Source organism: Ischnura elegans, chromosome 2 (genome assembly GCF_921293095.1).
Source record: "Ischnura elegans chromosome 2, ioIscEleg1.1, whole genome shotgun sequence".
Lineage (NCBI taxonomy): Eukaryota > Metazoa > Arthropoda > Insecta > Odonata > Coenagrionidae > Ischnura > Ischnura elegans.
The window spans coordinates 58,662,834-58,683,459 of NC_060247.1; the positions used below are offsets into that span (position 1 = coordinate 58,662,834).

The following is a 20,626-nucleotide window of genomic DNA, read 5'->3' on the forward strand; positions in this document are numbered from 1 at the left end:
TTTAAAGTATGCAGTCATACACAGAATAATGCATTCAAATTTGGGTGTCTTCATTTTTTTACTAAGTAATTAGGATAAATAAATATTGATTAAGCCTTCCTTCATATCTCTGAACCCTTTGCTGGTGCCATTAATGTCACCAAACAACCTTGAAATGTGTAATGTAGATATCGTACCGTTCATGCTTTACCCCAAAATATAAATATGTAGTGATATTTTTCATAATGAGCCATTAAGTGATGTAAGTCTTGACACTGATTCAAATAAACTAGCATCTCAAGAGGGCTTGTACTTGAAATAAACTCACATTGGAATGGAGTACAGATTGGATGGACTTCTCACCGCAGAATAAATTAGTAAACAAAAATGCTAGTTTACATAAATTATAACTAAATTTTATTCTTAAATAATCACTTTCTACACTGAGTTGCTTTCATTTAATTGCTTAAAAATCACATTTGTACCAAAAATATGTTGGCACTGATCTCTCATATTCATCAATTGCATTTAAACAAAGACACACATCCAAAATTTACCATGTTTGCTGACCCGAAAGTGAATTTTGATCTTGGTCATCTAAATTTTGAAACAACAGACAAGAAAGTTTTTATGGGTAAATACTGCTAACAATTAAAGATACTTTATCGACATGCACAAGTAAAGAAATGACATTGAGGAAAGAGGAGCTCACTTAGGAAAGATAATCTTCACCCAATTCAACATGCTCATTTGGTGTAAATTATTTAAGAGCCTGAGTCTACGAGTATTATGATTTCTTTCTACACATCAAGTTTGTGTAAAGTTATAGGTATGATAGAATTGCACAGGGGAATGCAAACAAGGTAATAAGTACCGTATTTTTGTCTGATAAGAAGTGTCCTAAATTATAAAATTTACCTTAATGAGTCAATATCAAAGAATGTTTTAAGACACTAGTCAGTTTACTTCATCCCAAAAAAAAAAAAAAATAACACTCAACAGGCATCCCGAAAAATACCATTTCTCTGCACATTAATTTGACTTTAGATTATTCACCTGCTTTGATATTGCTTCATGATGACAAGAGATAAAAATTAATGGGAAAAAATTCAAAAACAATGAGAGAACATGAAATGCTTGTTTTTTTCCGTTTCATTCAAAATTGAAAATAAAAAAAACATAGGATAGCTAAATACAGGATCTGCTAAATACTGATAAATTATTCCATATGATTTTCGTAGTTTAACATATATAATTTAATTTACCTTGATGTCTGATGTCCATCTGTCTTACGTGCGACTAAATACGGTACGTATGAATTTACTCGTGAGATCATTTTTTGCATAAAAACTATCATTAAAGCATTAAAAACAAAAAATTTAGTCTTTCAGCTGTTCTTTTAAAATAGAACATAATAATGATGCACGGACAATACCATAAGTCATGGAAAATTGTCTGTACCAATAAAATGAAAATTAAATAGTCAATTATTAATAACAATGGTTACATCAACGTTAAAAAAAACAACAAAAAATAGGAGATACATCTAAGCAATCTAAGTCATGAAAATGCATTATACAACCATAACTGTACAGATTAATAGTTGCAACATGGTAGCAACTTATCACACGCATTCAAGTTATCACACATAAAAATTTTAGCTGATAAATATTTGCATGAGGAATGTACATTGTACTGTTTGGACTGATATTTCTTAAGGCAGTCACTGAGTTTGGGACAATTTCATTGCTCAAAGCCATAGTACAACATCAGTGGCAAACAATCGGGGATTAAAAGACTCTGATTAAAAAATGCAATTTCAAAAATATCAAAATGTACACAACTCCCCATTTCATTATATTTTACTAGAGACTAATGGCTGAATTATGCAAATCTCTAACATCCTACTGGTTATGCAAGACTAAAAAGATCTGGTTTATATAAAATTAAAGTAGCTTCTTCTTAAATTAGACAAATTATATACAGCCCCAGCTCCATTCTCACCATATATGTACCAATACAGAGGTATTTATCTACATTCACCGATTCCAAAAATCTCAACTCGCTTCTTTTTAAATTTTACGTTGCTCCGAGACCGCAAATCAATTACCCTTACAAGAACACAGTGAGCAGTTGACCTGAGACTAAGATGTTTTGAGTCTCAAAACCTTAAAGGCAACTCTGCTCACCAACCAGCCTTCTCTCTAGTGATCTTCACTCACAGCTGTGTCACAGGAACAGAAGAAGAGGAAGGAGACCACCAATCTTGGCCGAGCCTCGACAAGGATATCTGATTTGCGTCGTGCCCCTAGCAACCAACAACCAACCTGTGGGAAAAAGACACCCCATAAAAATATTGCTAAATCTGTTCCAATTATCTTGAAGCTGTCAAAGGGGAGTGATAAAATTCCTCAGGTCTTGGAATCCAATCCGACTTTGCATAAATCTGTTGTTAATTTTCCTGTGGCTCAGTCAAGCGTGAGTTCCACGCTAATCTATCAAGTCCAACCTTTGTATTAAAACACTAAGTCAGTGAAGCCTGTCTTTGCAGGTAGGTAAACACTTTATTTTAATGACAAAGCTTCCAATTCAGTAGCACTGCTATAGTCCATCAGATGCTGTCAGTGAATCACCTCATGAATAGAGATATGTGAAAATTGCACTTTCATTTTAATTTTCATTTTATCACACTTTCACAGTTTATCACATTTCGTAGAGTCTATTTTTTTATTTTCATAATGAAGTAGACGACGATAAAATGTAGTGAAACACAGTTATATGACAAAATACAGAATATGTTAAATAATTATGCTGTAGAACAATAATAAATTAAGGAATAAGACATATAGTGGCGGAGGTGTAACTTGCCTGCGCCCACTTGTAGTCCCAGCCAACTAACAGCTGGCCAGTCGCTCACATGCTTTAAGCGGTGAGTGTCGGCGGAGCATTTTAACTGTGCTCGGAACAAAATGTACGAATTTTGCCGTCGAAAAGGCAAATTTGTGTAAAAATATCATAAATGTCCAGTCATCGCATCTATGTCGCATTTATTTGCGCACACCGCATCTATATCGCATTTATCGCATTTGCGATTTTCACGCATCTCTACTCATGAATGACATTATGAAATCAATATTTTAAAGAAAAAAGGCATTAAAAAATCATCTGCTCTAATGAATTCCCTCCGCAAAGTCCCACTCTCAATGCCATCAGCAGCTCTGTAGCTCCTCCTACATATTACTCTCAGGTAAAAAAACACATGTTCACGTCTCCCTAGTAAAAGATTCTTTTTCTTAATTTTTGAACTTTTTCTTTTATGGAATCCAGCTATGCCAAACTTACTGTTGTGTTTTCCTCAAAGCTTAATTTTTGAGAATGGAAATTTTTCTCTGTGCCCATATGGCATTAGACTATATTTTTTTACACAGAGGCAGCTTTTAATTATGTCACAACACTATCGTAACTTGAAAAATGTATGCATTATTTCTGCGCTCAGATTACTTTATTTGTAGCAGAATGATATTAACAACACATTTTTACCACTCAATCTGATTCACCAATCAGACAGTCACAGCAATTAAATAGCTTTTCCAGCTGGGTTTAAAGTGGAAATTTTTTTTAAAAATCAGGCAGTATATGTACAAAGGTATGCCCATGCACAAAAATAAGGATTTGAGATTTTAATTCCATATCATTCCTTCCCTAAAAAGTTGGATATTATTACTACTGAACTGTAGATAACCTTGACATAATGGCTTTTGGATGGGAATTCATTGGAGCTGCAAATATTTAATCAACTTTTTCGTAAATCTGCTGGTTTTCTAATACCGTGCATTGGGTGATTATTATGATCATATTGAAGAACATTCAAATTCACAAATCCATTATCCGAAATTTAACAAAACCTCTTGGGCTTTCCTGCAAATTTGCAAATTTCATTTTTTCTTGCAAATTCGACTATGAAAATACGATTTTCATAGTCTTTCATTTTACTGTTGATGCTATTGCCAAGAAAGTTGTTTAAGGCATATATAAGCCATGTTTTCCTATTAAATGTAAAAACCAAAGTAAAATCCTAAATTAAAACCTGTTATGTCCGCCATAAAACATGAATAATAACTGAACTCCCTGTAAAAAATCTGAAGATAAAAGACTTTTCACAACAAACCCAACAAAATATGTTTAGAAATGACAAAAATTCATATCATTAAAAAAATGGAGCCCATTAACTTCAAAAAAGAAATACTTTCCCCTGTTTAAAAAATATGATATCCACTTACGTGTTGGTGCCACTGCTATTGCAGAACAGAGTGCCAGATCGTGATGATACAAAATGGACGACAATAAATGACAGAATGAGGACAACCAATCCAAGACAGAGTGTAACAATTTCATGCTGACGAGATGGACGAAGGAATATCCGCACAGAAAACTCTTTCCAAACAGACTCCGTCCAAGTGGAAAAGTTTCCGCTAGCCCAGTCATAATCTGAAAGAATATTTTATATATAAGAAACTTAAATTTAAGTGACAAATATACTGCACAAACAAATTCACTCGGAATAGTAATCAATGCTACCATCATCTGTTTTTACACATGAAAGTCTAAAATACAAGGACTACATATACTCATTCTTTGCTTATGCAGTAAATGGAACAATATTTATCACATCCAGTCACATATCCATACCACATCAAAAATAAGAGTGCAAATTCCAGGAATGGATACATTAATAATTACCTTCAATCTCAAAGGCAGGGCTCACTGCAATGGAATAATTGTACGTTGAACGGTAGCACACACCATTCTCGCTGCTACCAGGATAACTAGCATTGATTCCCCTAATCCATGTATACTGGTACAGCTGCACCCGAGGAAAAGATGGAAACTAATTAGAACTTTATCAATAAATGAGAAGACAATCATGCACAATATATCAAACAAACTTTACACAAGAATAAAAAAACCAAGTCATAAATTTGAAGGTGAGTTCTACGTTGGCAAGCCAAAACTAGCTTTCTTAAAAAATGGCTATAGAATACTAATGCATCCCCTGTTGATAGTCTGCCATATTAGTCAGTTAATCTTTGAATGCCTATATGACCAAGGGAATGAAGGTAACTCGAAGATAAAACAAAATGTATTGGGACCAGTATTGAGATGAAGCTAAATAACAAGTGGATTGCCAGTTACTATTGTTAAAATTCCATCAAAATAAGCCTGAATCAATCCTCTACATGTGTACTTGGTTAAATTTCTGAATTAAAAAAGTTTCTGAAAAAATGAAAATCTGAGTTAAAACATTAGAACATATTTTTTCCACGTCATTAAGCCATTTATAGGATGACACAACCATTTGGGTTACCACGGGTTGGCCATCCTTGAGTTGACAACAATTTGAACAAGGAATCCTGAGGTAAAAACTCAAAAGAAACAAATTACAATAAATAAGACTAGATTACACCCATAAACCAAGGCAAAATTGATTCAATATAAGACTTATCAATAATGCAGGGTGATGGAGAAAAATGAGAAATTTTGAATTTAATATTGACAGCTCTGGGCATGTAAAATAAATGACCAGTGATTTGAAAGGATTATTCAAAAAGCATAAATTTTTGGAGACCATTGAATTCACAGAATCTCAACGAAGATTGTAGGAGGACAAATATGAAAATGAATAGGGAGATTAATGCACACCTATCATAGAGAATTTATCAAAAATAATGTCACCATAGAGTTGCTTGGGTGCTTACATATTTATCTTCAGCCGTTGGATGGCATTGGGCTTCTGACAGATCAGTCATTGGGGTACCAGTAAGATATGCTAGAGTTTGTGCTGTGTATGTAGTTCCAGCATTCGGCCAGTTATTCACCCCCACGTAGAGTGATGGAGGGGCAGTGGATGACCGCCGACCAGGTCCTGTAGCAGCTCGAAAAATTGGACAATCAGACGATTCCAGGTAACAGTGTAACAATTCGTCTACCTAATGAAATAAATAAGGTGTCAAAATTGACATTTTTCAAAAGAATAAAACAAAGAAAAATGCATGAACTTGCACACATACAGCCATAATAAAAAAAAACTCTCAAAGCACATTTAAAAAACACAGAAGAAGACGTTTCTCGAATATTTTTCAAAAATGAGAAAGAATAATTCACATTTTCCCAAACCCATTTAATTTCACACAATTACACATTATTACATGAAAAACACACAATAAGTATTCAAAAGTGCAAATCCACAGGGTAAGCAGATTTTTCTTGTCATTCGTAAAAAACCTCCAGTAACAATATTGAATGAATGTTAGTTCTTGGGAGACAAAGAGGATCTAAATTTTGAATCCCCCTTGAGCGAACCTTCCTTCTGGGGAACTAGTGGAAATGCAGAGGTCAGCTTTATGAAATGTAGCACCTTGCGAAATAAAAACATCATGAAACTCTTCTTTATTCATCTGTACCTTTTTTTATAGAGACTCCTATCCGAATGAAGGTTTTTCTTTTCATCATTTAAGTCAGGGGTGGCCAACGACCGTTGTCGGCCACTTTGGGAATGCATTACAACTCCCAGGGCCACACATAAAATATATTGTGTCCATATTGCATTTAAACGAGGGATGGGACGTTTGAATAGTTGAATCACTGAATACCTCAAATAATAAACTTTTACACTATTTGGTATTTGATGACACAAAGTTATCAATTATTCGAATTACAAATTCACAGCACAGCTCGTCCGTGGTTGTCTTTAGAAAACGGTTGCGTATTCTATGAAGGTTTAGCACATTTGGTTGGTTCAATTTTTTAAATTATATTTTTATGAAAACTTATCACTGAAAGTAGGCATTAAAATATGTAAAATGCTGATACCTCCACGAGAACAACATTAAGAAAGTGTACGTTCAAATGCACGCGTGATTGGCTTTTCCTTTTCCGACTCCTTGTTGCATGGTAAAATTCATGTTTTACATATTCCTATTACAGTAAAACTTCTTTAGTACTATTTTTTTAAGGGACCACAAAAAATGAACGTGCTATCCAGGAAAACGTCCTACCCAGGGAAGTAAAAAATAGAAATAGGGTTTATTGTCATCCGTGGAAAAATCGTCATAACTACGATTACTGTCTGAAGTTCTTGTAGGATCGCCTTCCTGAACTCTTTTCACATTTAAAATCAAGAAATTTAGCACTAAACTGCCAAAAATACCTAATGAACGAAAATCACAATGCACTGAATTGTTGAGGCCTTTACTTTGTAGAATTCCATATTTTATGGTTGAAAGGAAATTTCTTAGCTTTTCTACAAAAACATACACTTTATTGCCGACTAGTTTCGGTTACACTGTACCATTTTCAAGACTAGTGATACACATCAGAATTTGCCGGTATATATACTCTGTGGTCGGGTGGTTTGAAGGGAAGGGGAGAGGGGAGAGGTAAGTGATGGGAATGGTGAAGGAGGGAAGGGATAGGGGAAAAACCAGAGGTAGTTACAAAGACGAGCGTGGGTTGGCATCACAAGGATTTTTTGGGGTGTAATAGTGGAATGTCTAGGAGGGGGGAGTGGAAAGGGAAAAGGTGGTCATTAGCAATGGGTTCTTTCCTCTTTACAATTTTTAAAATTTCCAACTGTTCTCTGATGTCCAGCTGTGTTCCTTTTTTGACTCGGTGCAGCAATTCCGGGGTAAAAACTGCTTGGTGGCCTTCCTCCCGAAGATGGGTAGCAAATTGGGACATCCCAGTGTTGTTGTAGTAATCGCGCCAGTGTTCCTCCGCTCGTACGGTCAGACTTCTTCCTGTTTGTCCTATGTATTTGGTGTCACAATCACCACACCTTAATTGGTAGACCCCGCTCTTGAGGGCTGAGTCAATTGGGTCCTTGACTGAAGGTAGCATGCTCTTCAGGTTAGAATTATTGTAAAAGGCCGGTTTTATGTTGATTACTTTGAGTAATTTTTCCAATTTAATAGAAGGTTGGCCTAAATATTTTATGCGTCGCCATGACTGTTGATCCATGGGGGTGGTAGAGTAAATACCTCTGAGTAAGAATTTTCTCTTTTTGCTTTCAAACAAATCGTTGATCAAGTTTTCGGTGTAACCATTGGCTATCGCAATTTTTTTGATGGTGGTAATTTCTGAAAGGAGATCTGAGGGCTCTAAAGAGATCGACAAAGCTCTATGCAGCATGCAATGAAAGGCTGACAATTTTTGGGTTATGGCATGCTTGGAAGTTGCGTGGATGACTTGGTCTGTATAAGTTGACTTTCGGTAAATGGAGAACTTATGCTCGCCGTCTTTAATGGAAATATTTAGATCTAAATAATTTAGAGTGCTGCCCTCTTGTAACTCCATAGTGAACTTGATATTTGAATTTAAAGCATTGATAAGGTGTAAAAAATTTCTTAGTTGCCTCTTCGTTCCCGTCCATAAACAAAGTATGTCATCTACATAGCGGAACCAATAATGAACATTCTTTAGGAGGGGGTGGTCACTATTGAAAAGTTTCTTTTCTAAATTGTTCAAAAATATTTTGAAAAGCAGAGGTGACAATGGGGAGCCCATAGCTAAACCGTCCCTTTGTAGGTAGAAGTTTCCGTTAAACATGAAATAATTTTGATTTGTACACACTTTCAATAAAGATATTAGTTCATCGCAAATGAGTTGTGGCGTTTTAGCTTCGTGTAGCACTTCCTTGGCCAGGAGCACTGCTTCATCTCTTGGAACACTCGTGAATAAGTTCACCACGTCAAAGGAAACTAGCATAGAATTTTTAGGCGGTGTTATTTTTGATAAGAATGTTGTCAATTCTATGGAATTCTTAATACTGTGTTTTGCAAGGAAATTGGAATGTTCCATGAATTTGCACTTCACAACTTTGGATAGGGAATGCACTGGGGAGCCTATGCCTGAGACCACCGGGCGGATGGAAATGGAAGGTTTGTGCACTTTGGGCATGCCATAAAATCTGGGGGTAGTGGGATTCATCTCTGTTACATTCCACTTTTCACTTGGGGTGAGGACCATTTTTATTTTGGAAATAGCACTTTTACACTCTGCTCGGCATTTCTTGGTGGGATCTTTTTCTAACAGTTGCACATGATTTTTTGCAATAAATTCTAAACATTTGTCAATGTAAATCTGTTGGTCCATGATCACTGTTGCGTTCCCTTATGAAAATCACAATGTTTTCATAGATTTCCCAGAGACAATTACATAAAAAAGTCATCATTCTCCCATGATTTGTCGTATATGTTTTAATAGGATAAGTTTAGCTAGGTCATTTCTTCTTTCTCAGAGATTACTCGTAGAAAATGATGATAACCCTGAGTATATCAATTGATTGTTTTAAAAAATCATAAAAATGTGCTACATTTTCTCTACCATTTATCCCAGCAACAGCCGTACACATTCGTGCTCGGCAAGAACCCACGTGGATGAATACATTGAATGATATGACGATTAATAAGACATTTAAAGATTATTATAAGCAGATTTTTACATTCTAAAGTTGAAATTCTCTTAAAAAAAATTGTTCAATGGAGTCTGCTTTCTATTTCTTGTACCGAGACTGAGTATTTTTGTGTTAAGTTTCGTGTGGCGAGCCAAAGCATCGTCTGCTCCCGCAATACTTATCAAGTAATGACGTGAGTACTCTTCGCATTGAGAAATGCATTTGGATGCATCGCCGTCGTAGAAAGAGAGATGTGGGATGAATGTAAGAAGATTAATGGCTGATAATAATTAAGTAACTAATGAATTTGGAGGTTTACACTCTCGGAAAATACTAGTACATGTGGTTTATTGGCAAGAATTATTTTTTATGATAACGCCTCCAATAGCGTTTTATACTCTACAGTGATTAGGACATTCTAATTGAGTCTTCTTCAAGCATTGTTGATTGCTATTTTTCCTCGGGTAAGCAATGTTATTAAAAAAAGGTGGCATATCATCTCAATAATGGAGACTATTTTCTTGCCACAAAAACTTTCATACAAATTATTTGGTCATTAATTACTTATATTGTAGTTTAACTCCCTTTTTCTAGTTGATCCTGCCTGACATCAATTACACTTCCACATATTAGGTACTTAAATAAAATGAACTAATAAGCTTGCAAAAATCACATTTTATTAGAGATGGGTAGGTTCCGATACCTGGGTCTTGGTGCTGCCAGTTCTTGCCTGTGGAACCGGCATCAAGAACTGATTGCATTAAGTCGGTACTTCGGAACCAGCTTGGAACGGTGGCGAGGATTTGAATTTGGTGCACTAAGCCGAAATGGTCTGCAGCGTATTCAAGGCCCAAAAGTAAAAAAGAAAAAGATCAAAAAACATATACATTACTTTCTGATCGCATGGCGTCCATGTTTTTTTCTTTTGAGAGTTGCTCGCCAACATGGTCATACAAGCGTTTGTCAGTTTATCGCTCTCGCCAACAATGTAAAATTTCCATAGCATTCAAACGAGCTGACTAACCCTTGCTACCGTCCACAGCATGGCACCGCTCTTTCAACTTACCATAGGTCTCTATGTCAAACGAGTCGAATCGCATCATTGACAGCACGGTGCCCATTTCAATTTGGCCTGATGGTGCAAGGTCTACAGCATGAAATGCAGGCAGTGCTACATTGAGGCTGCTTTCAGATGAAAAGACTTTTCGCTGGCTGCCGTTCACTGTAAGACGAGGTGAAATTCACGCTGCTTTCAGACGAGATAACTCACTCGCCACGCCGTGTGCCGTGCCGTGAACAGCAGCCAGCCGAAAATTGTTTCGTCTGAAAGTGGTCTTAAGATTGAATCATGTACATATACAGTTACATATTTGTCGTCTTGTGAGCTAGATGCATTCTGAGATCTTATTCATAAGTTGATAAACCAATGCAAGGCATCAAAAAGAGTAGTTATCCAGCAGAATGCAACACTGCATTACAATTGTGCGTTAGCTCACGGCCACTCAGTTTATCCACAGTGTCGCTGTACTGGCGTGCTGAGCAGTTTATTTTTGAGGATATAAGAACTGTGAAAGTGAAGCATGGGAATAAGTTGTCAATTAAAGCAACAATTTAAGCTTCCTCGCAGAATACAGAATGAATATATTTTGAACTGACTCACAAGTTACACCAAATTAACGGATAATGTTGTCAGGAGTTGGAGGAGTTTCACTATTGATGTGTGTGCTGCACACCACTGTGCTCCAAGCATATTTCGTGCGATGCTGCAGACCATTTCGGCTTTGGGCACCAAATTCAAATCCTCGCCACTGTTCCGAGCCAGTTTCATAGTACCAACTTTATGCAATAGGTTCTCGATACCGGTTCCACAGGCAAGAACACCGGCATTACCGAGAACCGTGTACCGGAACCAACCCATCTCTAATACTAAGCCATTATTCCTGATTAAGTATAACGGCCTCGAATAGTAATATTAAATAACTAAACTATACTTACCAAAGGTGCCGTGTCTTCTCCTATTCCACTGTATTTCTCATTGGTTAAATACTGATAAAGACTTTTCGCAAGAGCTGAGGATACATTTGACAACAATACTTGCACTGAGTTTGGTTCAATGTCACTTCCATTGGCATACTTATACTTCATTAGGGAGGCGTTATCAAATATACTGTGATAATACCTGAAAAATCAAATTAATATAAGTTTCAGTAAAATTAATTATGGAGTGAAAGTTTTAGAGCTAGAAAATTATGTTACTATAATTAAGGAGAAAGATAAAACGAATATAATGTAACATTCTAAAATTTCTACCTCAAAGTTTGTATTTGAGCATTGCATTATTTAGTCATATTTAATACTTTCATGCTACAAAGAAGTAATTTGTTGATGGATAACACAAATAAGGTACCCAACATAATGAATACTGAATAAATGTATTATTTCAGAACTGAGACAATTTTTTCCTGAGACCTCTAATGAGTGAAATATGAATGGTTACAGGTCAATAATCAACAGATTAAATGTTTTTAAGACACATACTGGGACACAACAAGATTGAAAACATACAGTACACTAAAATTTTAACTTTATAGCAGTTCAAATTTTAAACCTAACTTTAACAGAGAAGAAAATTTAATCATTGAGTTGTGATTACAGTTAATTTAAAATTTCCCTCTCAAGCATACTATTTCTCTGGTTTCCCATCCCATTTAGGTTCTTTTGCACCCATTGCAACCATAGGACAAACAACACATTGATTAGCAAGGAGGGGCTACGAAAGTTGGCTCAGCGATTTAAATATATTTTGTTTCATGCAGAAGGCAAATAGAAATGATTATTTCGTAGTTATGCAGTCCAATACCTTGTTTCATTGAAATCAATTATTTAAAATTATAAAATCAGCCTATTGATTATCATACCCCTGAATACAAAAGTTGCTGGTTCGAGGACCAACTTAATTATTTTTTCCCTTCACTAGTTATGAATGTTTCAAAAGAATTTTCCACTACATAATATATGTATTTTATGAGTATTTGATTCAATAAAAATATTATACCCATACAGCTGAACTTATTCTTAGCAGTGGAGTTTTGGAGCATGAGGTTCAACATAATAGATCCTACTATTTAAATCCATCTATCCTGTTTTAGCCCGGCAATCTTACAAATAAATTCCAGTGGTATACATACATAAATATACACTGCACAAATGATTGTGGGAGGGCTTAGTGACAGTAGCTAGTCAATCCATTATCTACAAATAGAAATTTCCTTTTTGGGAACTTTCTCATAAAGGGACCTATCTTTTGAACTAAAATTCCTCTTTTCATGTTTTTAAATACATAATACCGTATAAGCTTGTGTAAGAGGCGCACACGTGTAAGAGGCGCACCCCTATTTTGAGCATCGGAGCTATAAAGAAAAAAAATTTACGGCATTTTTTTAATACTATCGCGCGGTGTTGCAGACGTACGCCGGGAATTTTGACAGTTATCGAACTTTCCTATCCTCTTTCAATATTAATTGAAAGAGGATAGGAAAGGAAAATTTCCTCTTTCAATTAATATTGAAAGAGGAAATTTTGATAACTGCGGCGGTAATAGCGGTATAAGAGGGAGTAGAAAGAGTTCCGATCCTCTCTTCGCATACGCCGTTGCTCTGCAATGCTTGTCCTACTCACGAACAATTTTGTTTAAATGCTCTCGCAGGAGTATTGCAATAGAATTGCAGCCGTGGAAAATTTTAAGGCAAAACACGACAGGCATTTAGCACAAACCTTCCCAAGAGCTTGGACAACAATCGGGCAATCTCAGCGCCGTAGGATAATAACCACGTCGTAGATTTAACGGAACCACCCTCGGTCCTCCATCAGCCAATGCCTCTGCCGTTTTTTTTCCCTTTCCGAGACCCCACAGGAAAACATCAAGTTACAGGGGAACAATGGAAACGTGTTTCATCCCTACCCCGTTTCACCAACTGACCTTGATCGATCTCCCAGTTTCTGGAGGCCAAATGCTAGGTGAGTCATCAACTGAGCCCGAAGATATCTCGATAGCTTTCAATAATTGTATGACACGCGCGAGGTTCAAAAAAAGAAAGAGATCTAACGAGATGCATATCTGACAGAATTTAAGTTTTTTAAGATCTAATTGTTTGACACAAAGATTTACAGTTACAACAAGGCTACTTATATTCAAAATAGTCCAAACAGGACAATTTCGGAAGAAACAAGCGTAGCATAAGCGCATTCAAACAAGACGAGACGGACTGGAAACTTTATGCAACGCAAACTGCGTATATCACATTGCTGCTCCTTCGCCCCTTAGCTTTGAAGGCAACGACGTCAAATGCAAGATCGGACGTGTTCTTCCCGTGCTCCTTCGCTCATAGCTTCGTAGCTTGAAATACGGAGGGGAGGGATCGCGCTCCTTCCCCTGGACCTCTCCTTCCGCGCTCTTCACTTACAAGCATTTCTGATTTCTTCCATCCACAATTTAGTCCAACAATGAACACTCTCGTTCGAATTTTTTAAAGCGCAGGTTTTGATACCAATATAATTTTCAGTTGCAATAATCGTCATATTTTCGTCTGAAGATGATTTTTGGAAAATCAGGCCCTCAGCGTAATGGAAATTACTCGGCAAGACAGATATTGACCATATATGTCATTCAAAAATACGCGTTTCTCTAAGTTTGATAAGCGATTACTATATGCAGTATAAATGGCGCGGGATGCCCACTCGCGGCGGTAAATTTAGCGCGCCCTCCGGAGCGAAAAACCCCCGCGCGATCTTTTCCATGTTCACCTCTGGAGTACCGACGTGACGGCGCGATGCTTACAAGAAAAGCAAACAGGAGCATTTTAAAAATATGTCACTAAGGGAGAAACTCCCCTGCCTGCCGCTTGTTTTTGACCTAGGATTACAGATAACTGACTCACACTGAAAACCAAGGCCACTCAGTTCCCCTTAGACTCGCAACCGGTGAAGGGGAGGGGGGAAGATAAGAAGTTTGTGTAAGAGGCGCACCCTCATTTTCGGCTGCAATTTTTGGGAAAAAAGGTGCGCCTCTTACACGAGCTTATACGGTACTTGTTTTTTGTATAAATATGTACAAATAATATATAGAGCACATCAGGGACCTTAAAATTCCATTAGCACAGTTCTTTATGGACTGGACCTCCACAGCAAGAATAAGAGTTTATTGGCCAGCCATACAAAAAATATTATAAATGAGTCAAATACCCATAAAAACATTAACGTTGAAAAAGATTTTAAAATATTCATAATTAGAGATGGGAAAAAATTTAATTGATTTAGCCTCAAACCAAAATATCTTGGATTCAGGTTATCCCATTTCTGTTTGCCTTTTGCGCCAAACAAAAAATTTGGCATTCAAATCACTGAGTTAACTTTCATAGCCTCACCTTATAAGTTCCTGAACATTGGCATGTAGCAGAAACTGTTGACATATTCAATAATATTTCACTGGAAAACCATCTTGCTTTTTGTTCTTTGGATTTTCAATACTCAATGATTTGATATTAGGTATTCACTAGAGTTTGTAATTCCCTAGTTTTTTACAATCATACAATTAACAAGGCACACAGAATTCTTTGATTTTTCTTATAGTGCATTTTTTTGCTTGATCTAATATTTAATTAGCTTATGGATAATGCAGGCCTGAGGATGATGCAGAGCCTTGAAACCATGGTAGTGATCTAATAAATATTTTATATGGAAAAAACATAAGTTTAATTTTCATTCAATATGAATAAATTCCATAAAGTAATGCCTCAAACCATCAACTTCAACCAGTTACTTAACCAGTTTTCTTTCTTACAATCGAAAAGAATTCTTACAAAATATTTGCTTGCCTTTTGCTCAAGCAAATAGAAAAATATCAGTTACAAATTAAATGCATGCACTAACGTTACAGAGAATGTTAACTATATTCTTAAACTCCTAAATGACCATTAAAAGGATCAAAGTATACTGTTTCCAAAATAAATATTGAAAATTTCTGCATTATAAATTCTAAAGGCAAGCATGAATAAATTCCCCATTAAAATACAATAATGAAGAACAAATTCTAAACCACCCTGCACAAGTGAAAAGCTTTTTATCAATCTTGTATACTCTTATAGCAATATTCTAACCTGTTTGTAAAATGGTCAGCAAAATCAGCTAAGACTAGTCCAGGCAAGCCTTTTGAAAAGTGCTTGAACATTTGGAGAGAAGCAGGTGGAAGCGATGTGGCATTGGCATTCATGAAATTCAGATTTATTGCTTTTCCTTGTTGAACAATGATTTTGGTGAAGTTATCCAACTAGAAAAATAACAGAGGTAACAATATGTTAGCTAGAATGCATGGAATATATGTATGTAATTCAAATAATAATGGAAAACTGACTACATACAACTCCTTAAAATTTTATGGCTTTAAATCAACAAATTGAATTCAAAAGTGGTATCATTTTAGTATATTTGCCAGTGAAATGGGTCAATAGGATCAGCTCTGAACACAGGCAAAAAGTCCATCACTAGGTAGGCCAAATTTTTACGAAAGTTGGAAGTGGAGGTGAATTTTTTTGTGCAGTTTCATAGGTATGTAAATAAATAACAATATAAAAGAGTTTGATTAGTTAACCATTGACCCGAATCAGGCTTGATAATTTCTCACTCCTTCCCTAATTCAAAGAAGCAATTCTCTTTTTTTCTGGAATTCTATGGAAGAATTTTAAGGCTATTAAAGGGAATAATTGCCCTCGATGATTAGTTATTTAATCCCTTGCATATCTTGATTATGAATGGGTTGAAAACAGTTAATATTAATATCAAACTCTTCTAAAACTAAACATTCCTATAGTTATGAAATACATATTTGCATACATATTTTGCATTATAAGCATTTTGCTTTATCAGCTGATAAGAATTGTGTTGAGTAGCTTTTTGAGCTTATTGAGAATACTTACATACAGTGAAGTTCATTTGTTATTTAATTATTTGCAACGCCCCGGAAAAATCTTACCTGTGCACCTCGAATGAACAATTTTACCAACCACTTTTTCATGAGTCAACAGTCTTTACAAGTATACACACTAACAATCAGTCAGCACAGCACTGCACATGACGAGAGAGTGCCATTCATTTTTCATCATTTTTCCCTCCCTCGTAGGCAAGAGCTCAGCTGATTAAAAATTATCATATTTTAGGGATGTTTCAGAGTTTCCATCACTAACTGTATCATTGAGCAAGTATTTTTTCTTTCACCAAACAGTACGTGGCAATCACAGCCATAATAAAAGATGATTGCAATACTACGCTTCTTCTAATAGAATGAGATCTGTAAACCAAGAGGGGAGAGCAAAAATGATGGAAAAGATTTGCTACAATGACTATGTAATCCAGAAAATGACAAGTTCAAAAGCTATCACAGCTACTCTGAAATGAAATTACACTAATCATTATTATTTTTGCTGCAAATGAAAAATATAGCATATTATCTCATAACTAGAAAAAAGGAAAACTTGTGACCCACTCAAACTCTACTGGAGTTGACAATTTGGTGTTTGCAAAGCTTTAAAATCATATGCATACATACAATCTCGGTTTAACTAGAAAATCTCCCACTACATGGAGCACTCATTACATCTGAAGGTGAAAGATGAAGCTCCTCAATACCCATATTCACTTCTTACCGCTATTATTTCCTATCTGCATTATTTTTTAGAGTAATAGTGACTATGCTAATCTTAATCGAGTACATATTTGTATATTATTTCACCAATTAAACATCATTAAATAAATATTGGCACTCTTTTCTAAAAGCAACACATCCAGGCATGCTTATCTCAAGATGTGTAGTGATTTGACTAAAAATCTGGGATAGGTAAGATGCATCAAATTGATTTGCGGTACCATAAACCAAATTCAAGACACTTGCTGAACAGTTGCATACAAATAACACAGTAGCACTACAGGAAATTGCAGCAGGACAAATCTGAGAGAGTGCGTATTCCACAAATGACAAAACATTATATGTACTTGTAAGCAATAAACAATAAACAGCTCTCATGAAGGCAAGTAATGAGCAAAATATCTGCCCAGCTCTGGCTCAGTGTCAATCAGTCAGATGCCTACCAGTCTGGTGCACGTCCTTGGTTAGCTCTCGGTGCTGCCTCTAATTGAACCAGGCTGACTTTCAAGTCACCCTGGTGCACAGGCTTAGTCTTATCTTCCCACCTACAAGGGGAATACACGACCTTCGCATCGCCGATCGAGCTCAAATTTTGCGATTCGGTAGTTTATGGGTACAAAATGGGAAACTTTTCTCCGTTGACATGTGGTGAAATGTCGATCATTTGACCGAAAGATTAAAAAATGTGTTTGTAACGTGCTCAAAATCGGGAAAACTGACGACAAATATTTATGAGACCTTTTTAGAAAATTTGATGAAACCACATGTCAACGGAGAAAAGTTTCTACTTTTAATAGATTCGTGGGGATTCGCATTCCTGATTTAAATATTAAAAAAAAACTCTTTTAAAAATATATTCCATAGTAGTGCAAAGATAAGAAAACGAACTTTAAAAATTTAAACGATAAAATTCTTAAAAATTAACACAAAAAAAGTTCCCTGAGCGAGCATCGATCTCGCTACCTTCACCTCCACAGTGGGACACCGTATCCACTGGGCTGTCGCCCAATTGTTTAACATTGGCGTTCAAAACAGTTTATATAGCGTACCTTCATTTTTTACGATTTTTAATTGCTTTTTTCTCGGAATTTTACGGGAAGTGCGTCGTCTCACTTCAGCATTTTACATTTGTACCCATAAACTACCGAATCGCAAAATTTGAGCTCGATCGGCGATGCGAAGGTCGTGTATTCCCCTTGTTAGCTACACTAGCCTTAATGTTGTGGATCTTTCTCTTGGACTATGTGCTTACAAACCGGGTATTGTATTGTATTGGTGATGCTTAGACATTTAGAAAGTGGTAAAATGAATATTGTGCACCTGTTTTTGGAGTCATTGCTTTCACCATCACAGGTAAAATCGGTGATACCCAATAATTTTCAAGTTGGTAAGTTAAGTACTGCTTTGAAGGGATATACGTACCTCATTATAACGAGTGCATACCATAGCAGGCATTTATAGGCTTCCCTATATCCATATTTTTTACATGCTTATCATTCGTCTTTTGAGGGTATAACATCATTACTCGTTTTAACACAATTCTTGCTTTATGCCATACTCACTAAAACGAGCTTCCATTGTAATAATATACTCACTCGGTCAACATCTCCATGAATGAAATAGTTCCTCTCAGGTGAAAACAACTGTCCCAACTCTATGAAGGCTGATATTTGCTCAAGCCTGATAGGAAATGCCCCTCTGTCCATGTCCCACGCCAGTCTGCTTGATCCAACGTAATCATATGATTCTCCATTTAGGAGCAGGAACAAAACATTTTTGTTCTCAACACTGAAAGAAGGGAATAGTCACATTAATCATGGATAATTTAAAACTGGCAACACATGGACACACTGAAAGGGAAAATTTATGCATAAATAATTATGAAATTCATTTGAAATCAAGTACATAATATTAGCTTTAAGTTACTGTTGCATTCATCTACATTTTTGCATAACTATGAATACTTTAATCATACACTTCTTTTCCACGATTTCTCCAAAATTAATGTCTAAAATTAAATGGATAGATTGAATAGATTCTAAATTTATGAATGAGGTGTGTGCGATTCCAAGTTTATTCTGTTAACTTCCCTTTGCTGCATTAATGACAGATGGGAAGTTAATTTGAAATTAATAGACTGATGAATGAGATGTTTACTTAAATGTGTAACAAAGCATTGTAACTAAATTAAAAATTTGCAAGTTTTCACACAACTCAAGAAAAAAATTAGATTTTTGCAATGCCCTATCTGTAAGATCAAATCAGAATTAATGCATCACATTTCCCTTATTAACACATTCCAAACATAGAAGCTAACATGTATTACCAAGCTATAAGATAGTAAACAGCTCAGCAAGATTACTTACTTGGGCATAGATTCATTCATCATGGCTGACAATAATGATGCTGATGTGAGAAGTGTGACTAGACCACTGACAGGGCTCCTGGCTCCCGGTGTAATGCCATCAAACAGTGATGTGGCATCCATTCGTGCAGCCAAAATGATATATGATGAATTTGTTTGAGGCTCGTGGGTCAAGGGAAACAGGGTTGACCAAACATTTCGATCTCCAAGAGGATCGCAGACACGGACTAAAATAAAAATAAGAATATCGGGTCAGTAACAGGAGCTGAAGCACGAATTTATGCATTTGAACCATATGATGAAATTATAAATTCCTACAACCCTTTCCAATTATTCTCCTTTTCCATGGACATGGCTGTAATTTATTTATACCACAAACAACAAATAATATTTTCTTGAGCAAAAGAAATTTTGCACACAGGTAATGTATTTTGTAAAAGAATAAATGCAAACCTAACTGCTAAAAAGACACCATGCTAGACAGGTTCCTACAGGTCAGACTGGTCCCTACAACAGAATACATGAGTAAAAGTATGCCAAATAAGAATGTCAAATGTGCGATGGTATGTGTTAAACCCTTTCAGGTAAATTATAGTGTAAAAATTATAAAGTTCAATTCAATAACTTTAGAATTGGGTTATAGGCATGACACTGAGGTTACAGTTGTTAATGGCGAAGGCAGGGGTGGTCCAACCATGATTAAATCTTAGACAGTGGTCTCATTCTACAGGTTGAGAGCAGCAGGCTACATTCACTACACTTAAGAATAGGTACAGGAAACTTCAACAGGTAAATTCTTTAACACCACTGGTTTAGCTTTTTACAATATCATCAGCAACGATGTCAAGTAAGAACAAGTTTATTCGGGGAGGTAAAAAGAGGTAAGAAGATGAGGGGCGGATAAGACGGGGTGGCAGATAAGGGGGAAAAGGAAAGGAGAGACTGTCATTAGTGCTTGAGTGCTGGAAAATATGGGTGAGGGATCTTGCGTGGGTGGACAGTCATTAGGGATTAGCAACGGCGAGCTTTCGACCATTAAATACATCAATCACATCAGCAAATAATGCCACAGAAAACTTTAATCCACCTTAACTTGGATCATAAAAGGACCGCAAAAAAAGTTATAATTCTCTGT

At 36.0% G+C, this 20,626-nt stretch overlaps 1 protein-coding gene across 1 annotated transcript in view; it reads right to left on the reverse strand.

The window, feature by feature from the left end:
• Window positions 1-373: 373 nt before the first annotated feature.
• LOC124153792 (nicastrin) overlaps window positions 374-20,626 on the reverse strand; it is a 35,871-nt gene continuing 15,618 nt past the window's right edge. Inside the window, exons 7-14 of the mRNA XM_046527151.1 lie at window positions 19,493-19,718; window positions 18,722-18,914; window positions 15,586-15,755; window positions 11,426-11,609; window positions 5,736-5,966; window positions 4,720-4,843; window positions 4,260-4,467; window positions 374-2,306 (exon numbers count right to left, since the gene is read on the reverse strand). Of these exons, the coding sequence (XP_046383107.1) occupies window positions 2,288-2,306; window positions 4,260-4,467; window positions 4,720-4,843; window positions 5,736-5,966; window positions 11,426-11,609; window positions 15,586-15,755; window positions 18,722-18,914; window positions 19,493-19,718 (1,355 nt within the window). The 3' untranslated portion in view covers window positions 374-2,287. The remainder of the gene's footprint in view (window positions 2,307-4,259; window positions 4,468-4,719; window positions 4,844-5,735; window positions 5,967-11,425; window positions 11,610-15,585; window positions 15,756-18,721; window positions 18,915-19,492; window positions 19,719-20,626) is intronic.